Raw genomic sequence first — 22,502 nt, forward strand, 5'->3', positions numbered from 1 at the left:
GATCCGTATACCTGGATCTTCAAAGTTCTGATTATTTATTGCTAGTGTAAAGTGTTTTTCACCATTTGCTACTTCGCTCAAATACCGCCGTCCCTATATGTACATAGTGTATAGTTTCAGTAACTCATGTGCCTCAGTATTGTACAAGAACTTAAGTGTTTAATTTCTCAAACCAAGACTTCACTGAATTGTGTTATCTACTATTTCAAGATGTATTGGCTGTGGACAGTTCACGGGAGGGTGACCCCACGTGACTACCACTGTCCAATCTGTGTTTTACAGCAAGGATGAATTTGAATATTTTGTTTAGCTAATCTGTTGCACTCAGTTGTGCCATTTGTCTTCATTTAGATCGCGATATTAGTTTAATTATTCCATGTGGATCCAATGTGGATAACCTGTTTCAAAACTTGATAATTATTAATATATACAATATTTCTCATTGCACGCATAAGCTGCTTTGCTCGGAGTCTGAACTTAGGTGTGTGATCACTCACGTGACAGGCTCCTGCCAATCAACTCCCTCCACTTAGCGAATACTGTCACAGCTCGAACGGCAATTCCAAATGCTACTCCACGTACATTTCACAAAAATTGACAAGTTTCGCCTAGTTGGCGCGGCGTAAATCGCCTTAATGAAAAACTTAAGTACCAAAATAGGGCAATTTACCAACAGAGACGATTAAAGTAGCGGTTGGCTACTAATTGCCGCCTAGCCATTGACTCAATTTCGATTTCGATTTCAATTCAGTTCTTAATTCAGAGCTGACTTCGGAGTATGGAGATCTCCGTTCGAGCTTGCATTGCATAGTGTTAAACATTCTCAGTAGTTTGAAGTATATTTGCTGATGGTGCAGTGTGATATAGAGAAGAGTTGTACAAGTATTTTTGTGGAAAGTTCCAGAAATCTAAAGAATTTCTTTTGGGAAAATAAATTGTTTCAAGCTATCATCGGTTCTATGTGCATTCAATCCATTACGAGCCCGAACTGACGTTTTAGTTCAATCTATATTATTATTATTATTATTATTATTATTATTATTATTGGTACTTTTCCATTTTGCCGGCGCAGGCGATAAGTCTCCGAAAATGGTACGACCGATGCCAAACGAAAAATCCTCACTGGTAACGAGTCACTGGTTTTACTACTTCTGGTAACGAGTGACTGGTCACTGGTCTACTGGTAACGAGTCACTGGTCACTGGTTTTACGGCTCTTTCAAAACAAGTCACAGCCATTTCATATCAAATTGATTGTTTCTTTCAATACTGGCATACAATTACATAAAATTTTTATACCAGGTAGTTCAATTTTACGCTCTAAAGGCATTCGCGGTAATTAATTAAGATGCAATTACACCGCTCACCCAAAGGAGAAAATATAGAACAGGCAAATTCAAGGCTTAAATCCATCAATTCTAATGAGAATGCACTAGCGAAGTAAAGAACTGCGGTTTTACGTAATTTCTGAGTAATCTTTTCTTACGAATTGAAATAATTCTTGCATTTAAACTTGTATTCCAAATTAAGATTTAACTTGAAATTAATGTAGATAATTACTGAGAGAATTAGATTTTTGTAGCGTAGTTTACGTGAGATGAGATCACTTGGAGTCACGTGATATGAACTGGCGAATCAGGATGTTGAACCATGAAAGCATAGTAAATTCTTAAATTAACGTCTTTTAATAAATCTATTGTCTTTATTTATTGGTTTTTTACAAAATTTTAAACGATATTAAAATGTCTTCAAAATAAAAAATTCTTAGAACTAACATTTCTTAGCATATTTTATGTGTATACTGTGCTTTTTCGCCAATAAAGTCTGCTTGACGAGATTTGCGCCGGCGAAACGGAAAAGGGCCTTGTTATTTAATGCTTAAACGGTTTTCCGCAAGTGTCTTCCGCAAGTCTAAGTATGAAATGCTTAGTTTGTTCATTAAAAGACATAAAATAAAAAATGCCTTTCTTTAACGAACAAACTAAGCATTTCATAATTTTATTATTTGGACTGTCCAATGTAGACGGAAAAAAAAAGTTTTCAATGAAACGTGCATGAAAAATTGCAAATTAGTTTCTAAATTTTTGGAAATTGCTTGATTTTTTAGGATATTTTGCATTTATGATTGCAAAATTTTAACATCTAAAAGTGTACCGAACATAAAATTTTGAAATTTTCAGATTATAAAGCGAATTTTTTGCCCTCTTTTAAAACAAAAAGACTATAAAACAGCTGAGTGACTTTTTAAAATTCTTAAAAAAAAAAAAAAAAAAAAAAAAAAAAAAAAAATTGTTGCAGTTTTAAGCAGAAAGGAGAAAAAACGCGTTTCTCGCGGAAAAATTGCTTTGAAAAAGCGGCGCACTTAGTGAGGGATTAACGGTATTCGGTTTTCCATTTTAACTTCAAAGTAAAATGCTCGTTGTAACATTGTTATTGCATCCAATTTTCGAAACTGAATATTCAAAGCGATTTCTTTAGTCTCTAAATGACTCTCAATTATCTTTCTTTATTTCCTAATTTTCTTAAAATTTATTACTTGTATTTTAATAATGGTTAAAAATTTCGTCATTGATAACCTGCAACTGAGATTAATTAAAGAAAAAGTGTTTTTATACAGTAAGCTTTTATTTACGATAAATATGATGATTAATGCTCTAAAAGAAGAAAATAATTTATCATACAGTTTAATGGGAATAATAGATTAAATAATTCGGTATTGTCCCAACTGGCGATGTATTGGATTTCGTTAGTTAATCAATTTTATACTAGATGGCGCCACCACTTCTTCAGACTATTTTGTTTTCAAAAGCAATGTTGATGCTTATCGTTTCTTTCATGTACAGTTTTTCCTTTTGAATTTGCGAGCGGTAAAGTCGCTGAGCACTGGTAGTTCGCTCCGAGGTTCGAATCCCGCGAACGGGCTGGCTGCATGGGCGTTTTCGTGGTTTTCTCCATGTGTAACATGTATACGAGCCAGTTGCCTTAAAAAGTCCTCCACGAAGGCATCCCTTCCCTTAGGCAGATAGTCCTAGTGTGCTTGGCCATAATTAAATACACCACCACACACCACCCTTTGAATTTGCGAAGGGTTTTTAAAATGCTGTCTTCGAATCTTTGCTATCAGTTTACTCTCAAATAGAAATTTATTTTTTTCACGTTTACATTATAAAGAGTTGAAATAAGCAGCAAATGAAGTAACTGTTATCTTAAGCGGCAACAGTGTTTAATTTATATCTCTTAAAGTCATTATCTTTCTTTTTATAATACACTGCTTACAACAAATTGTTTGTAATTAGGTTTTGAAACAACTAAATATAGCATTTCAAAATCGGATATATTTTGTCTTACCTCTTATCTGTTTCATTCACTATATAAGCGAAATTCTGGATATAACCTATAGCCATTACATTTAGGGGCTCACTTTTAGTTATATTAATATCGAGTAAGTTATTGAAATATTTAAACCAGCGGCTCTAGTGTACAATTGGGAGCTCCTTCGATTAGAAACAAATTTTGTTCAGTTTTGGTGATGAAACGCCATTTCTGGTTACCATAATAGTTTTAACCAAGGAGGTTAGAATAGAAGGAGCGAAGGTTCAACTTAAACCATGAATCCTGGTGGCCATACTGAACACTGGTAGTTCGGTCCATAGTTCGAATCCCGCGAACGGGCTGGCTGCATGGGTTTTTTCGTGGTTTTCCCCATGTGTAATGTGTATACGAGCCAGTTTCCATTAGAAAGTCCTCCACGAAGACATCTCTCCCCTTAGGCAGATAGCCCTCGAGGCTTTGCCGTAATTAAATAACCTAATCTGGCGGCCATATTTCTACTGTCACTGTGATTTGTACAAGGAAATCTGTCATTGTAACATTTTTTTTTCTTTCTGAACTATGTCATCTTGGTTGCATAAGGATGCACAAATCGATTTCGAAAAAGATTCCTGGGATTATTTTTCACGCTAAGTATTAATTTTTTTAATGTAATTTGATAAATATGTTGAAAAATATTGCAATACCATGTTATTTTCTTTCCACATGTGAAAAAAAGGACTTAATCAAAATATGCTGAATACATTTTAATGTTCTGTTTATAGTTGGTATCTTCGTTCCTTAACATACAATGATATATGCTAGGATTTACACTGTACAATTTGAACGTGTTTAGGTAATTCGTTTTATAATTTTCATAAAAAGTAAGAAATCAATTGTTACTATTTTTATGAACTGTATAGGTGTTAAATAAAGTAATACTTTTCTTTATGTATTAATTATTATTCTTTTAAGTTTCGTGAAATGTTATGAATATAATTTGTGCATTTGATCAAGATAAACTGTTCTGTTGTTAAAAATTGTTTGCATAAACGTATAAATTTCTGAGTAGTACAGCGATAAAAGTAAATAAAATATTAACACAATTGAACATGTAGAAAGACGTATCCAAAAATTTATATATAGGTATATTTCTGTAATTCAGCATAATTCAAGGCAATTTCTTTGAGATTCATAAATATGAAACACGGATAAACTGATATGATTAAATTCACATAAATCTATTTTATTTTATTAATATTTATTTTCTTTTTGTTATAAGGTTGTTGGTTTTGAAACGGATCTATTTAAAACTTTTATTTAAAAAAATGCAACGTGTAACTATTTAGATAATTATTGCTAAATATGTGAATTTCTGTTTTAGCGTATTGCAACTTAAATCTGAAGTATTTAAGCATACTAAAATAAAATAACTTTCTTTCCTATCTTTTAAACTATGTATATGAAGTGATTATTTAATAAATTATGATAATCAGAAATATCACTTCTATAGGGAAAATTGGAAAAGTACACCCAACAGGTTGCTAATAAAACCTAAACAAATCCTTGAAAAATGCAGAAACATCATTTTTAAATATTCAAGTTATCTATAAATCAGACTAGTTTATTAGCCTCTAGGCAACCATCTGTGAAGTAAACTCAATAAACGAAATAAGTTTAAATGAAATGTACGAAAAAATGCTTATAATTTAGTATTCTGTACACATGAGATTTTTTTAAAGAATGTGGAACATCGTGAAATTAATACTTTTCATCGTTTGTCTTAAAAGAAGGCGAAGAATTTGTTTTCTAGTCTGTGAAAAGTTCAAAATTTTGTATTCGATACAGTTTTAAGTGATGAAATGGTAACAAAACATCATAATAACATTGGAGAAAAAAAATCGAGCGAATTTCGAAAACTGGCCAAAACTTCCGAAATTATGCTGAAATTTTAAGGAAATACTAAATTTAATTTAAAAGATATGAGTTTCTAAGGTTTTTAGTAAAATGAAGATATATATTAAACGGGGATACGTACTAAAAATTGTTAAAAAATAAAATCGATTTGAGGAAAAAAATAATAATAACACTTCATTGCATTTTCATTCACAAACAATGTATATCAAAAATTTGAATTCGATAAATTATCAGAAAGTAGATTAAAAATTGGTGGCAAATTTCCAGCCATATTCACAAACGCGAAGAACTAATTAAAAGCTTATAATAAAACAAGGGAAGGCGCGGTCTTTCTCGTTTAGAAGTGGAGAAGGCTTAAGTAGAAAAATAAAATGCAATTATAAAAAAGGTTTTGTACAATATGCTTTTATTTAAAATGGATATGATAATTAATATACTAAAAGGAGAAAAATCATTTATCATATAGTTTAATAGGAATAATGCATTAAATAGTTCTATTTACAGAATTTATCTGCAATTTTATATCGCGCATAGTAATAGCGTGGGGCGCCCATTCTAAATTTAAAGAGATAGTTTATACATTTGAATGTAATTAAATTAATAGAATTAAGAAGATCATGACTTATACATTTGACAATGCAATTCTATTAATAGATTTCGTTATTTAGGCCTTCAGCATTTTATTTCTGGAGACGTAAAATTATAAATTATTTTTCTCTTTTTAAGTACATTAACAATCTTATCCATTTTAAACAAAAACTTGTGTGATGGAATTTTAAGAAAGTTATGAAATAAAGAAAAATAACTAAACGTCATTCCCAGAATAAAGAGAATTGCTTTGAATATTCAGTTTGGGAAATTGGAGCCAATAGCAACGTTAAGAGGAGCTTAAAGCTAAAATTATATATAGGTAGAGTTCCTCACTTTGTAATTCTAAGTGAAGGTTGGAAGTGAAGAACTGATAAGCGAATAATCGCTTAAGTTCGGGTGACAAGAAACAACAAGATAGAAGGGTAACTAACCCTTTATTATTCCAATAAGATTTAACGAAACTCCCCCTGGGAGCGTACAAACAAAGCCGACACTTAGGCTTGAACTTAAGAGACTAAGAATTAAACTAAAACTAAGATTAACTAAAGAAATATAGCCGAAGCTATCAAGATTCAAATCGAGTTGGCCCCTTAACTTATTTGACTACGAAGCTTAGCAAGGGCCTGAGTACGGCCGAGCCTAATAACAGAAAAAAGGCCAAAAAGGCAGACGCGCTTAAATCAGAAACTCTGATTCTCTCTGCCTCTGTAAGTAACTTCGTGGTTACCGCTCCTCCTCATTCAATATTCAGCAAGATTCCAAAACTACGTTCTGGCCAGAAGTAGTAAGTTGAAGTTAAGAATTTGACAGGAAAGGAACTTAAACTTTAACTGTTAATAAAATTAATATAATTCTTACATATATATATATATATATATATATATCATATTCTTCATTAATTCAAAATGACAAACTCAAGACAACTTTTTCTCCCGTCTGCTTTAGACTGCAGCACATTTTTCTAAAAAAATTATAGAGAATTGCTCAATTAAGAATTTTTTTGGCATTCTTGTATTGAAAATTTCAGATCGTTATGTCTAATAAATTTTTATACGTTGAAATTTTAAAATCGCACAGATCAAGTAGTATAGACAATAGAGCGATCTTCGAGAACTGTCCAAAAATTAAGAAATTAAGTTTAAATTTTTACAGAGTTCATTGAAAAGCCTTTTTTTTTTTCTTCGCTGTATTTCATGGTGCAAACAGTAAAATTCTAATATGCTTAATTTATTTGTTAAAAAAAAAGATATGTGAGAAAAATACCATAAACGTTAAATTTAAAAAAAAAAAAAATCTAAATCTAATTTTGAAAAAAATTTCGCTCCACCGCATTGCATTGTCGTCGACAGACAGTATTGTGTGCAAAATTTGAACTCGATAGCTTTTTAGAAGTTGGGTAGAAACCAATGACAAACATTTGACAATGAGATAATTACAATGAGTGAACTAAATAAAAGTTTACAAAAAGAGTAGCTTTAAATTAAACTCAGTAGCGCAACAGCCCTAGTGGGCCAAGGACAGCAATGACCTGAAATCTGCTTTCTTGACCGTTGGCCCCGGGGTGCGTAAGCATAGGCCCTGGACAAGTGGTCAGCTTGTGGCAGGACCCCAATGTTTAGTCCCCAAGCGAACTTGGTACTCATTTAATCAACCCAGGAGATGGCAATCAAGGGATGAAAGGCTGAGTCAACCTTGCCCAGCCAGGCCAAAGAACAGACTTTCTTTGGCCAGGCCCAGCCCGGAATCGAGCCAACACATCCTTCTGTAAGGTGTTGATCGAACCCCGGACCTGTGGTGCTCCTGCGCGATGTACTAGCCACGGGGCCTCAAAAAGAGTAGTAGCTTTACCCACCGAATTATCCATATATTAAAAATCTATATCAAAATTCCACGCGAGCTGAAACACTATCAGTGAAGTAAATAAAAGCTTACATAGTGAGATGGCCTGTAAAACCTATTATTGCTATTATATTAGACTCACCTGTGCACTCGTCTTTTCCCATCATCTCCTACTCTGAAAACGCAGTTGACTGATTCATCTTCTAAATATTTCTTATCGGCGTTACCATTCATTTTGAAGTCAAATTGTGCGGAAAAATCTATTGAGCAATGAACTGCCATGTTGATGTTAAGCGAAATCTGAAATGAATACAAAAGGACAACTTACAGAAAAACAATTTGCTAGCAAAACATGACTAAAAGAAAGCATAGAAATTTCTTAGTTTATATAAACCGAATTTCATAAAAAGAAATTTTTTAGAATACACCTTTTATTTTCGGGTTTCAGACTGTTGTAAGAAAATTATCGATATTGTTATGAATTTCGCGAATTGCTGTGAATCGATTTTGTTGGGATTTCGAGAATGAATATTTGCAAATATCGCGTTTTCTTGCATACTCCCCTCCCCTCAGCTTTTTAGCCCTAGGATCTGAAAATTTTAAAAATACTCGTATAGTTTCCTCCTACTTTTACAGTACATAGTTTTCCACTCTGAGAGCTAGTTTATTGGTAAATGTTATCCCTCTGATTGTTTTTATTCAATGCATTCAATTTGTATTTGCAATTTTTTTATTAATAGTTTTACCCTTTTCATTTTTCCTTGCATTTATTAGTTGAAACGTATTTTGTGCAGATTCTTAGTTAAGCTACACGGACGTGCAGTCATTGTTGCTAGAAAAATTTCAACTAAATTAGCTAAAAAAGACCCAAAAAGTCACAAAAATGGCAAATGACGTCAGAGATCACGTGATTTTTGTGGCGTCATAGTTACGCATGCTCACAGGACCTGTAACGTTATCACAAATTTACCGTTTATGATTTACAGACTGTATTCAATTGTTAGTCTTTAAAGAAAATTTTAAAACTATATTGCTCATTTTCAATTGTTTAATTATCCATTTTTTAATTAATCTCATTTAATTTAGGTATCTATTTTTAAATTAATTTGTGGATATCCATTCTTAAGAAATTCCTCACGTTTAGTCTGTTAGCACTTTTGTACTAAATTTTTTGAGTTAGCAATTAATTTTTTTAGCCCAAAGGAGGTTAGCCCAGAAGGGTTTTTCATTTCGTTTTGACATTTTGCGTTGAAAACTTTAAATGTCGGGTCACTTTTCACACTGTTGCCACCAAATATTACAACCCTGTATTATATTTAAATAAATTAAATAATGAAGAATCTGCATAAATGTATGTATGTTTCTTGCATTGTGATAAAATGCCTAGAGCCATCAAATTTTGAATAACATACGTCTCCACCCGAATATGGGCATCATCGAATATGGGAAGCCCAGAGATTTTGATTAAGAAACTCAACTATTTCAAAGCGAGCAGTGACAACACTATACGGAAAAAAAAAAAAAAAAAAAAAAGACATTTTTATCTCCAGCGCGGGAGACTGTGTATCGGAAATTCTAAATATATGTGCTTGGAAATATTTTGTGATATTATTGTTGAATTGAACTCTATGGTTTAAGTGCGAAGAACATGATATTTAATAAGTAAAGGTAATACGCAAATCGTTAAAAAAAAAAAGCTCCTTTGGGCGCAATATTAAACCTGAAAGCTTTCAGACATTTCTTTTATAATTATTCCTTCAGTGCAAAGTTTTGTTTTATTTTACTTTTCACTAATATTTTGACACTAGCTGTATTATTTACTTTAAATGGTTATTATGATAAATTTATGGAAGCGAGTTAAAACAGATTAAATTAATGTTATAAATGTTGGGTGTTTATGTTTACCATTTTCTCTCAATCTAAAATTTAGAGTATCAGTTTTTCCTGTTCCTGTACAATACAAAACGTCGACAAATAACTGATTAGGGAGAGTTTCCGTAGTCTAAAAGATTTCAAATTATGTAATATATGAATGATGTATTTTATATATAAAAAAATTTGACGGACTTTATGAGTGAACGCTTCACAAATCCGGAAATTCCGGATTTAAAAAAGTTGAATATTTGAAATTTTGGCTATATCTAGACCTCAGTTACCCCTGATTGTAAACGTTCTAATGTGGCCTTTAATTTCGCAATCGCGGTACAAACATTATATTGGTTAGGGAAGCCTACTGCTGAACCGAAGGGGCTCGAATGCCCTAGAAGGTATGGATGCTTGTAAATGTAGAGTGTCTTCGCGGCATAGGGGCACTCTAAATATATGGCGAGCGGAAAGTCCTCTCGTGTAAACCACACGAGAGGACTTTCCCTTTGGTGGAAGGGGAGAGGAGTGGGAGACTCTCGGACCCCGCCCTGGAGTGCTGTCCCTCAAAACTGGGTGAAAGGAGAAATCCAACTTCCTTGAGGCTCTCGCGACCATTCTTCCATGAAATTCATGGACAAGACAACAATAATTTCGGAATCAATGGTTGCAAACATCGAGCCTTGCGATGCAGATGGTCAATGTTTTTACAATACAAATTTAAATACAAAATTAATTAAAAAATACAAATTTAATTTCAAATACGACAATTTTTCTGACAAGGAGATTTTATTTACAGAATCTTATAGAATTCGAATTGTAGAAAACTAACAGGCTTTTAGCCGATGCATAACATTATTTGCGTAAAATAAAAAAAAGTAACTGCTTAGGCCGAATGAATTTTGTCGTATGATTATAAGATTATGATCTTAACGTAGTAGAACTGAAATTTGAATATTATTAATGCATTTTAAAATTTAGGACTACTTGCCTGCAAATGATTTTTCCAGCTTAGCTCCTTTTTGGCGAGAACTTTTTTTGCGACTTTTAGGCAAACATTACATTATTTGCCATAACATTATTATTACGACATAACATTATTTGCGTAAAATAAAAAAAAAAGTAACTGCTTAGGCCGAATGAATATTGTCGTATGATTATAAGATTATGATCTTAACGTAGTAGAACTGAAATTTGAATATTATTAATGCATTTTAAAATTTAGGACTACAATTTTTCCAGCTTAGCTCCTTTTTGGCGAGAACTTTTTTTGCGACTTTTAGGCACGATAAATTAAAAATTATTACAACTCTATTATTTATGGTAACAATGAATACTGAGCGCAAACACATGCCGCCATTTCTGTCCACGTAACTTTAACGGGCGGGAGGGATAAATGGCAAGTTTTTCTTAAATCTGTTTTTGTATTAGAAAATCACAATATAAAAACAAAACTTAAAATATCGTTTTTAAAAAGGCCAAAATTTGATAGTTAAGACTGATGCTTTTAATATTACATCACGATTCTTGACTTTTTTTTTTCAAATATTAACTCTACATATTATAAACTCCGCTATCCCCCCCCAAAAAAAAACATAGATTTTTAGTAGCATGAGGTATACTATTCGTGTTTTCTATGCTAAGGAACCACGTGCAAATTTAGACTTCTTACATGTTTCTTAAAATGGACAATGATTAAACTTACCATTATCTAAAAATACTTTTTACTTCATTTCTTAAATTAGAACTATAGAAATGTATAATTGTGTGAATTCATAAAGAGAAATCAGGTTTTTAATATTGCTTTTATGACACTTTTTTAATTTGTTTGACTATAAAAAAATATAATGTTGCCTAGATTATGGAATATATTGTTCATAATTTACAGTTGTCAAATTTTGTAAATCTCACAGTCAAATAGCTATATATGAATAACCTTCATTGAGTATAATTACTTTTATTTATAGTGTGTTGACATAACATTCAACTTTTTATTTAAAATTTTATGCAAATTTTCTGCATTAATCTAACAGATCAACAGCAAATTTTCTACATTAATCTAACAAACATTTAATTTAACATAAATCTGAATTTTTTTTGTAATAAAAACTTTGTAATAAAAGTAAGAAATTTATATATATATAAATTTGACTATATGGTAAGTACTTAAATACTGATTCTAACGTCTTTAAATGTAATTACTATAAAGTTTAGATATATTCTTTGCAGTCATATAGTGTAGTTAAACTTTGGTAGACATTAAACAAATTATCGCTATGTCTAAAGTAACAACTGAACCATGAGAAGGGTGTAAAAGATCCTTTTTTAAAACTAAATAAGAACAGAAGGCACTTTGTGCTTACGACCCAGTCAACCACTTGTGGCAAGATAACTTATGATAACAATTAAATTCAAATGTAAAATTTAAAATCAAATAAACTAGTAGCCAAAAGATGCACAAATCAGTTTAATACAAAGTTGGCTCAAAATTTAACCGACATGGAATTCAACTATTGGCAATTATAATGCAGGACTGAGGACTACAAATCTTACCTTATCTAGCAGCCTAACAACGTGGCCTCGAAAGGCAAAACACGCTTTGTTTTACAAACGAAAATCCTCATTTGCATTCTGGTGGGAAAACGGACGGGGAAAATGATAGTAAAGATCCCAAACATACAATAACTCTGGTTACAAAATAAAGGAACCTTACATTATACTTTGTTTCCTGATTAATTATTTACTGCATCAAATAGTGTAATGCATTTTTGTTTGCATCACATACAAATTATTTATTTTACTTAAAAAGCTGTCTAAAACTGTACTTGATTTTGCAAACAAAGTGACCATATTTTTCGACCTATAGATACAGCATTTATTCACTTCAGAAATAAGATTTATTTCTAAGAAATCAATTAAACCATTACTATGTAAAGCTTTTATATAAATAAAAATGATGCCGATAAAAGCATAGAAGAATAAAAAATAACATCACTTTTCAAAATTATTCATTTAATTCATAATTAAAAACATTCTTTTTTTCTTTATTAAAACCAGCTTTGTTGCCTGATAGTTACTGTGAAAGGGCAAACAAAATATAGGAATCTGTATTCAAGAAGAGGTAGTAGTATTTATGAATGAAAAATAAATATATAAGCAGGCTAGCAGAGGGAGGATGCTTTCATAAAGAACCTTTTAAGAGAAACTGGCTCAAATTCACATTACGTGTAAGGAAAATAATAATAATAATAATAATAATAATAATAACCTCCCATATAGCTAGTCCGAACTACCAGTGTTCAGTGGTTTATCACTCCACCACAAGTGGATTCCAATATCTGTTCGAATCTTTCACAGAAATCCGTCAGTTAAGACAATTGTTGTTGTGTATTATTACCATTGTTACAAAATTTACTCGTTATGATAATTTAATTTTAGCTTTTAAATTATAATCGTAAATTACTTGTAATAAATCGATTAAAAAATACACACTTCTTAATAATATTATTACCATTTACATAATTTAATTCATAAAAAGTACTTTTAACACTGGTACAAAATTGACTCCCTATGATAATTTAATTCGATTTGCTTCAACTTGAAACATTTTTTAAAATTTACTTTTAATAACAGATGCTAAGAAATTAAAGTAACATAACTAGCTTTAAATGCAATGATTAACCTTTTGTAAATGTCATTACTCTTAATTCACTCATACTTTTTATGAATTAAATTATGCAAATGGTAATATTAAGTGTCTATTTTTTAATCACTCAATTTATTACAAGTAAATTTACTTTATTAAAATTTACTTTTAATAACAGATGCTAAGAAATTAAAGTAACATAACTAGCTTTAAATGCAATGATTAACCTTTTGTAAATGTCATTACTCTTAATTCACTCATACTTTTTATGAATTAAATTATGCAAATGGTAATATTAAGTGTCTATTTTTAATCACTCAATTTATTACAAGTAAATTATGAATACAATTTAAAAGCTAAAATTAAATTAGCATAATGAGTAAATTTTGTAGCAATGGTAATAAGACACAACAACAATTCTCATAACTGATGATTTCTGTGAAAGGTTTGAACAGTCATTGGAATCCACTTGTGGTGGAGTGATAAACCACTGAACACTGGTAGTTCAGGCTGACTATATGGGAGTTTTTGTGGTTTCCTTACGTGTAATGTGAATATGAACAAGTTTCTCTTAAAAAGTCCTTTATGAAGGCATCCTTCCTCTACTAGCCTGCATATATATTTTCTATTCATAAATACTGTCTTCTCTTCTTAAATACAGATCCCTATATTTTGTTTGCCCTTTTACAATAAATATCAGGCAATAAAAATTAGCTAGTTTTAATAAAGAAAAAAAGAATTTTTTTAATTGAGTTAAATGAAATATTTTGAAAAGTAACGTTACTTTTATTTTTCTATGCTTTACACTGTTGTAGCTAGCCACATCATTTTTATATGAAAATTTTACGTAGCAATAGTTTAAAGCTGTGGTAATAATATTTGTAGTTACCTCATTTTTTTCACTCTGAAACAGTCTTCCCAACAGCAATTGAGTGATGTTTCTTAACACAGGAAATTAATTGATTTCTTAGAAAATAAATATTATTTCTGAAGTGAAGAAGTGTTTTATGTATAGGTCGAAAAATATGGTCAATATGTTTGCAAAATGCTGTATATGATGCAAACAAAAATAGTCAGACAAATTATAAAAATGTTATAAAAGAAATAATAAAAATTTGAATTCACACTGTACATCCCTGCAGTTTTAATTTAAGAAATGAAGCAAAAAAGTATTTTTAGACCATGGTAATTTTGATCATTGCCCATTTTAAGAAAAATTAATAAGTCTTAGCAAAGGAAACAAGAACTTACCTCATGCTACTAAAAATTTGTTTTTTTGGGGGGGGGAGGGAGTGCATAATATGCACAGTTGACATTTGAAAAAATGTCAAGAATCATATGATGTAATATTAAAAGCATCAGTTTTCACTATCAAAATTTTGGCTTTTTTAAAGCTCTGCCATCAAGCTCTGATATCTACCAAATTCGTTAAGTTATCTGGATAGAAATGGCGGCTCACGTGTCAGCTCAGCATTGAGGGTAGATTGAACGTTTAAGTAATGTAAAAAATTTGCATAAAATTTAAAATAAAAAGTCGATTGTTATATGTTAACATACTATTAATAAAAGTAATGACCTACTCAAAGCAGGTTATTCATATACAGCTATTAAATTGTGAGATTTGCAAAATTTGAGAACCGTAAATTATAAGCAATATATTCCATAATCTAGGCAACGTTATATTTTTTATAGTCAGATAAATTATAAAAATTTTATACAAGAAATAATAAAAAACCTAACCTGATAAATAACAGGGTTATCATGTTTCATTTATTGCGCCCAAATGTCGCCAAAAAGGACCTAATACTAAACCTGTGCCTTCAGTTCAATAGCAATATCGCAAAATAGTTTTAAAATGAGCATATCCTTCGCTTTGAAATCGTTGAGTTTGTTTATCAACAATTCGTTAAAGTTTTACAAAATATGAAACAGATCATAAAACAAATTTCAAATTTGGGCTTTCACATGCCCATATTCGTAGGAGGATTATGTCATTCAAAATTCGATGGCTGTATGTTATTTTATCACAATACGAGAAATATATATACATTTATGCAGATTTTTCATTATTTAATTTCTTCAAATATAATGCGGGACTCTAACATTTGGTGAACCAACGCAATATAGCAAAACGAAAACAATAGTCCTTCAGGGACAAAGCCCCTTTGGGCTAATAATGGATTGTCTGCAGTTGTTACGAGAAAGTTCTTTGTTGTCTTTCCTGCGGCGCGGTTCAATGATATGTTCAGAAAATGCATTGTATCAAGATCAGTTTACCTAATAATTCAATATTTCTCAGACTTTGATAATATTAACCGACGTGGTTGATCACTATCGGTGACGTATTTTTCTATGTAAGCGGAATGAATTTCGATTATTCGATAACATTTTCCGAATAATAATATTAACCGCGATCACATTAAGCGGCGCTTACTGCGTTTAAAAATTAATATGCACAAAAATCTTGAGATATACCTACGAAAACATTTAAATTATGAATCATATATATTGAAAAAAGAGCAATATGACAAAGAAAAATGAACTAACCCTGAACAAAGAAGGTGATCCAAAACTGTGTCTGTAGACAGAAGCAGCTTATTCAAGTTTCAATACGAAGATCTTGTCACCAGGCGGTACTACCAGTTGACGGTTGGGAACATGGGAACTGGCCAAAATCACCGACGAATGAAATGGCCTCTTCTTTGTACCTAGGGCTAAAGAAAAGAGGGGCTAAGATTTTCTTCCCTGTTCAGTAAATAGCCGTGACCTTGAGAACAATGCAGCCTGAATACGTTTGGGAAGGAAGTCGTTGGGCATCTAAATCAAAGATTCTTTGTCCCAATCTCACAGCTTTCCGAAACCCCTACGAGGAAATTAGAGCAGTCATCTCGATTGGAGATCTGTCAGTGTATAGATTGCCCTCGACTTTCGCACATAATTGATTGAACGTATGCGAATGTTGAATGTTTGAAACTGGAGGGATTCCAGAACAAAAAAAAAATTTTTAAGAATTACACTTTAAAATTTTTATTTATCTGTAACAAGGCGTGTTTTCAGGTGTTTTATAAACTTGCCAGGAGTTAGTTGATTTTTTTTTTAATCCAAAGCGGCAATTTACCCAGAAGGACTATTAATTTCGTTTTGGCATTTTGCGTCGATTCACTATAAGCGTTGTTGTTTCACTTTTCAAATTGTTGCCACCAAATATTATCTTTAAAGAAATTACATAATGAAGAATCTGCATAAATGTATGTTCTTTTTTTTTTTTTTTTTTTTTTTTTTTTTTTTTCTGTGATAAAACAACAGTATTTAGAGCCATCCAATTTCGAATAACGTAATTCTCCTGCGAATATGAGCATCTGGAAGGCCAAATTTGAAATTTAGAATTTGTTTTATCGATTTCATATTTTGTAAAACTTAACAGAATTGTTTTCTTTTTTCTTTTTAAATAAAGTTCTACAACATGCGGCCAAAGAAAGTCTCTACAATACATATTCTTTGATGCGGCGTCTTTCTCAATTATCTTCTGTACTTGAGATACACATTCTCCATTGGGATCACAATCTTCCATGGTGGTAAAAAATTTATCAAGATGCATGAAGGCTTCATTAATATTTTTGACTGTAAAAGTCTTAACGATTTTATGAGCATCTTCTTCCTTGCTTTCATTGTGTATTTCATTTAACGCTTGTCGTTCGGTTAATATTCATTTGGCAAAGATACTGAGTGAGAATTCAGTCAACTCATTAAGTTTTCGCTGATGACATTTAAGTTTAGTTCATTCATTAGGCTAACTATTTTATCTGTGATAATTTCCGGAGTTCCTTCAACATTTATAGAATCGCTCGTCATTTGTGAGCATAAGTGTTTCCAGAGATACTGACTCCTTTATTTTAGCCCACGAGTCTCCAATATTGTTTATTGTATTCCATATACAAAATTCTCTTAATGTTGACTCACATTCCCTGCGAGTTGCCTTGATGGCCTGATTCGTTATTGGTCTCATATAATATCCTTTAAGAGTAGCTATCACTGTTTGAAGGCAGGTTGTATTCCGAGGAAGAAACACAACATTGATTTCCGGGTATAAATGCTGCAGAGATTTTGGGTTTCCTGAAGCGTTGTATAATATTAATAAGTAAATTTTTATCTTTACAGTTAGATTAATAAATAAATTTTTATCTTTACAAATAGATAAATTCTCAAATTAATAAGTAAATTTTTATTTTTACAATTAGATTAATTTCTAAGTTTAAAAATAAATATTTCTCTTTGCAATTACATTAGTTCTAAGATTAATAAATAAATTGTTATTTTTATAATTAGATTATTTCTAAGATTAATAAAAAAAAATTACCTTTACAATTAGATTAATTCTAAGATTTTTATTTTTACAGTTAGATTAATTCTAAGATTAATAAGTAATCTTAGAATTAGTCTAATTAATTCTAAGATTATAGGTACTTTTTATTTTTTACAGTATTGCGTAACTGCCAGCACGGAATGAGAAGTGAACCAATTTTTAAACATTGATGCAGTAACCCAAGCTTTTGAATTTAATTTCCAGATGAACAGAAGAAATTTTTTTAACTTTCCATGTCAATGCTCTTAGATTTTCTGCTTGATAAACTAACAATGGCTTATGCTTTAAATCACAATTTTTGCAATACCGACAAATTAAAAAACCGAATTTTTAAAATGTGCGAAAGTCGAGAGCCGCTAGTAAAGGGAGATAGGAACGGCCACCGAAGGATACAAGTTGAGGTAGAACTGAGAAAATTCAAGCAGTCTCATTGTGTTACATTACATTGTATTTTGCTCTCAAAATGATGAGTCCTATAGGAAAAAATTAATTTTTTATGTTCAAAATATCTTTTTAAATTTTTGGGACAGTTAATTTCGTTAGTTAAGCTATCAGGAATTGTGAATATAGTCAATTGTATAAAAATAAATTATGATTTGTTTCACACAGATTCGGCTCATTTGGCAAAGCAAAAGATTTTTACAGTGGTCCACATTTGTGTTCAGTTACTATCCAGGGCCGTTCCTAGCGCGGGGGTGCAAAGCGTAAAAGTACGCTGGCGGAGAAAATCAGGGGCGGCCGGACTCTCGCGATACCACGCCTAAATATTTTAAAATCATTAAATTCATTGTAAGTACTTGTCATATGTAAGTGATTTTTATACAATTTGTCATACGTAGGTACTTAGAGAGTATGAAATAAAAATTTTATTAATCACTGTGCATTTATTTTTTTTATCAGCGAAAACTTAATGGCGCAAGTATTATCAATTACTAAATGCTAGTGAAATAACTTTATTTTTTTTCACATATTATATCGGTTACCTTTTTCTTAAAAGGTGACCGATATAACATGTTTTGAAAAAAAAAATTTCAAAACGTTCTTGGCAAATAAAATAATTTATTGAACTGAATACTTACGTGAGTTCTGAAAATGAACTCATGTAACTATTCAGGCAATTTAAATAAACTATTTATACTTAATAAAGCATAAAAACAACGAGTCATTCAATATTTCGTAGGATACCCTGTAGCTATAACTACAATTTTCATACACTCTTGGCATAGATTCAACTAATTTTTCGTATAAAAATCTTCCATTTCTCCGTACGAATTATATTTAGTAGAGCTTTCGAAGAAATATATTCCATTATTCTTTTCTCCAACTTGCTCCATACGTGTTCGATAGGGTTTTGGCCGCCCCTAAATCCTGCCGCCCGGTACTCGAAATTACACCGGCTTTTTTGAAAGCCTTGAACATTTCAGTAACGCAGCGTTACATATTTTAATACTAAAATCAAGTGTCATTCATTAGGTAGGAGGAGGGGGAAAAAAGTTACTTTTCCTTGGAGAATACACTGTATGCACTGTTATCAGGTTCAATGTTCCTTCTTACCTTCTTCGGGAACATACAAGGACCTGACTCGGAACAGAGAGCTTACTAAAGCTATGTTCACTAATTGTGGTAAGTAGACAGGATACAGACGAAGGGTATACAAAACCCTTTATTTTTCTCTATATATAATAACTTCCGTACTTCGGAATACACTGACCCGCTACTTGGGGTCTAACGTAAAAGCATAAAAATAAAACTAAACTCTAATTTAACTTTAGAATAATAAACGTGGAAGATTGGCCTTATATTAACAGGAAGCGTATGTAGTACAGAGTACTGTGAACACTACAATACGTTTAAATTTATCAAGAGGATTAAAACCTCTGGCCTGGAAGGCAAACAACAACTGCGTAACTTCTAAGGTAAGCGGCCTGCTTTGACTCACTGCTTCCTCTCTCTCGCTTGGCAAAAAGCCACAACTTAAATACTTGGCGTTCGCCAGACAACTTTGCATAAAAACCTTAACGCTTATAATTCTGGCCGGAAGTAGAAAATAAGAAGTGATAGTAAAGATTCAAAATAAAAATAAACGTTAGTAAAACTTAAGATCCTTACACTGTATGTAAATTAAATTTCTGTAATTTTTATTTAAATTTATAACAACCTTTTCTCATTCGTCTGAGTCGGTTTCAATAATATTTTTTTAAAAATGCTTGTTTTGTAAAAAAAAAAAAAAAAAAAAATAATAATAATAATAATAATAATTCGTGCTTTAGTTTAAAGCGATTCGTTTCTAAACTGCAGTATCTATTTGGACTTTTAACTCAACAGAAAATTATCTCAATACTTATTTACTCAATACTAATATTAATAATAAGATATAAAATGCTCTTATCTACACTGCATTGTTATTTAGATCAGTGTAAGCAAAGAAGCTGCAGAAAAATTCATGCAGTAAGCCTTTTGAATCTCTAGGTGGGGTAAATTTTCGTTTTATTTGGTTAAGGCAAAGCACACGAAGGCTACCTGCTTAAGGAAAGGTATGCTTCCGGGGAGGACTTTCTAAAGTAAACTGGCTCATCCCTATGTTATACAAGGGAAAAATCACCAAAAAGTGTCATGTTACCAGCTCGTTTTCCTGTAATCGAACCCAAATCTAACTACCAGCCCTCAGGAACTTTAGCGCTCGCCGCTGGTGGGCTAAGTAAGGCAGAGAAGGAAAGTGCGGGACTAACAGATTATAAGACAGGGGACTGGACCTCTGTATTGAGATTAATTAGAAACACGTTCATTAAAACGGACCGACTTTTTTACAAGAAAAGAAAATGCTAAAGGAAGGCATATAAAGACGGAATGAACCTAATAGTTTAATGAAAAGTTATAAACTGCCTATTTTTTCCGTCTGCATTTGTCATGGAAGTAGGAAGTAAGGTGGAGAGGCCCTAACCGGTTTCCCCCATACACTGCTCTTTGAAGCACAAAACATTGGGTGATTTACCATTAAGATCAGTGGGTTTTGATACGATCGTAAATATTTTGTAATTAGGTCGTAAATATACATATAAATATATATATTTTCTTTTTCTAAATATTTCGTAGTCCTAAGTATACGAAAAGAATACATTTTTAAACAACATTTCATTCTGAACGGAATTAAATGCTATACTTTTCGCAGAACCCTTTGCTCAGAACGGTTTAATTTGAAAGAAATATTTTCACAAGTTATCGTTAATTACAATAGAAAAATATTTTAAGGTAATTCAATTTTATTCGGTTAAGGATTACAAAAATTAAGATCAAAGTTTACTGTATTATTAATATTAAAATTATGCATTATTTCTTTTCTATTTATAGAGCTTCTTCCTAAAATACTTTCTCAAATATGACATGATTTTTTAGCTTCTGAGGCATATTTTAAATGGAAAAATCGAAAATCTATTTATAACTTAGATTGCTTTCCAGTACGAACAATTTTTGCTTAAATAGTTTTATAACGTATTTGTCAAGAGGATTTCAATTTATGTTTACAATTCAATGTTAAGGTTATTATATATTTAGATAATTTACAATATTTACAATCATTGTAAATTTAGGTAAAGTTAATAATTAGATTTCTTCACAGTAACTTCCACGGGAGTTTATAAATGAATAAATTCTTCATTTCAAACACATTCATAAATAATTTAAATATTTACGGATTTTTTTAAAGGCAGATATATGCTTTTTGCAAGCATATGCATAAATACCCATACATATTTCATATTTTTCATTTTTGGCATGTATAAATCTTTAATTTCTGTGCATTTACAATCTTTTTCGAGTAAAGCAATTTTCAACAATTTGCATATAACCGAAATTTTTACTTTAAAAAATATGTATTAATATAATTTGAATGAAAATTACATGCATTATTTTTATTACCCACTCAAAGGTCAGTTATTCTTCGAAATTCCTCCGCGACGGCATCTCTCCCTTTAGGAAGATTATCCTTTCATGCCTTACTCTATTTAATAAAAACTTAACTTGACCTATGTGCCTAATTACAGATATTTTAATATGCATAATTTTATATTTACATTTAGCCATCAAGTTTCAAACTTTTGTCTTTAAACACGTTTTAGGATACATTCATTATCAAATTCAAATCTTCTAGTAAGTATATTTTGCTAGAGCACTCAATACCTTTGCTGTTACTGGTTCTCAGTTTCTCAGAGAAATATTTAGTTAGAGTTAATTGAGAATCGAAAATTTCGCAACTTTTTAATTACTGTACTGAGAGTAAATATTGTAATATGCTCCAGTTAGCCGTTCTTTGTCTATGAACGAGACCTACGTACGTTAAAAAGCCAGCACGAACCTCGAATTTCCGAGAAAAAAAAAAGACTTGCGTGGGAAAAATTTAACAATCTGGAATTAATAAGAGGACCATTCATGATGGTTGTAGGAAAAAATGTCACCCGGAAAAAAGGGAAACGGAAAGAATGTCCCCGGAAAATAAGGAAAGGAAAAAATGTCACCCTTCGTTTGCAATGAGAAATATAAGGCATGTTTAGAAAGATCGCCAAGCTGGGTGATAAAAGTTTTATCTCAACAACCGTAACTTCGGATGACCGGAAACATGTGCGAGTAAAAGCAAGCAGATGTGTTGGCTGCTTGTTTCTTCCATGGAGCCTACCTCCATGGTTTCTTCGCTAAGGTTAAAAATAGAGGGTTGTTTAGAGAAGAAAGCTATCGCGATGGAAGCCAGGGGGGAAGGCGGGTTGTCCAGCGTCGGTAATTGTCAGGTCTTTAGTAATTACTCTCCTCGCACCCCATGTAGTTATAGCCTTAAGCTGCGGTTTAGTGAAACATTTATTGACGCACAACAGAAAACTAATTCATCCTGAGCTTTGGTATAAGAAACAGTTGTAGATGCAATTTCAAGTTACGGTTTGCGATAAGAACAGGACTAAATTTTTTACCTAATTAATTTGCGCATAAT

The 22,502-nt window shown here is 31.5% G+C and overlaps 1 protein-coding gene across 1 annotated transcript in view; it reads right to left on the reverse strand.

Moving 5' to 3' along the window:
* LOC118202351 (uncharacterized) overlaps positions 1–15,992 on the reverse strand; it is a 40,594-nt gene extending 24,602 nt beyond the window's left edge. Inside the window, exons 1-2 of the mRNA XM_035374510.2 lie at positions 15,712–15,992; positions 7,798–7,955 (exon numbers count right to left, since the gene is read on the reverse strand). Of these exons, the coding sequence (XP_035230401.1) occupies positions 7,798–7,937 (140 nt within the window). The 5' untranslated portion in view covers positions 7,938–7,955; positions 15,712–15,992. The remainder of the gene's footprint in view (positions 1–7,797; positions 7,956–15,711) is intronic.
* Between the last annotated feature and the right edge of the window lie 6,510 nt (positions 15,993–22,502).

Source organism: Stegodyphus dumicola, chromosome 2 (assembly GCF_044657685.1).
Source record: "Stegodyphus dumicola isolate Sdum_Otavi_A_Nest chromosome 2, ASM4465768v1".
Classification (NCBI taxonomy): Eukaryota; Metazoa; Arthropoda; class Arachnida; order Araneae; family Eresidae; genus Stegodyphus; species Stegodyphus dumicola.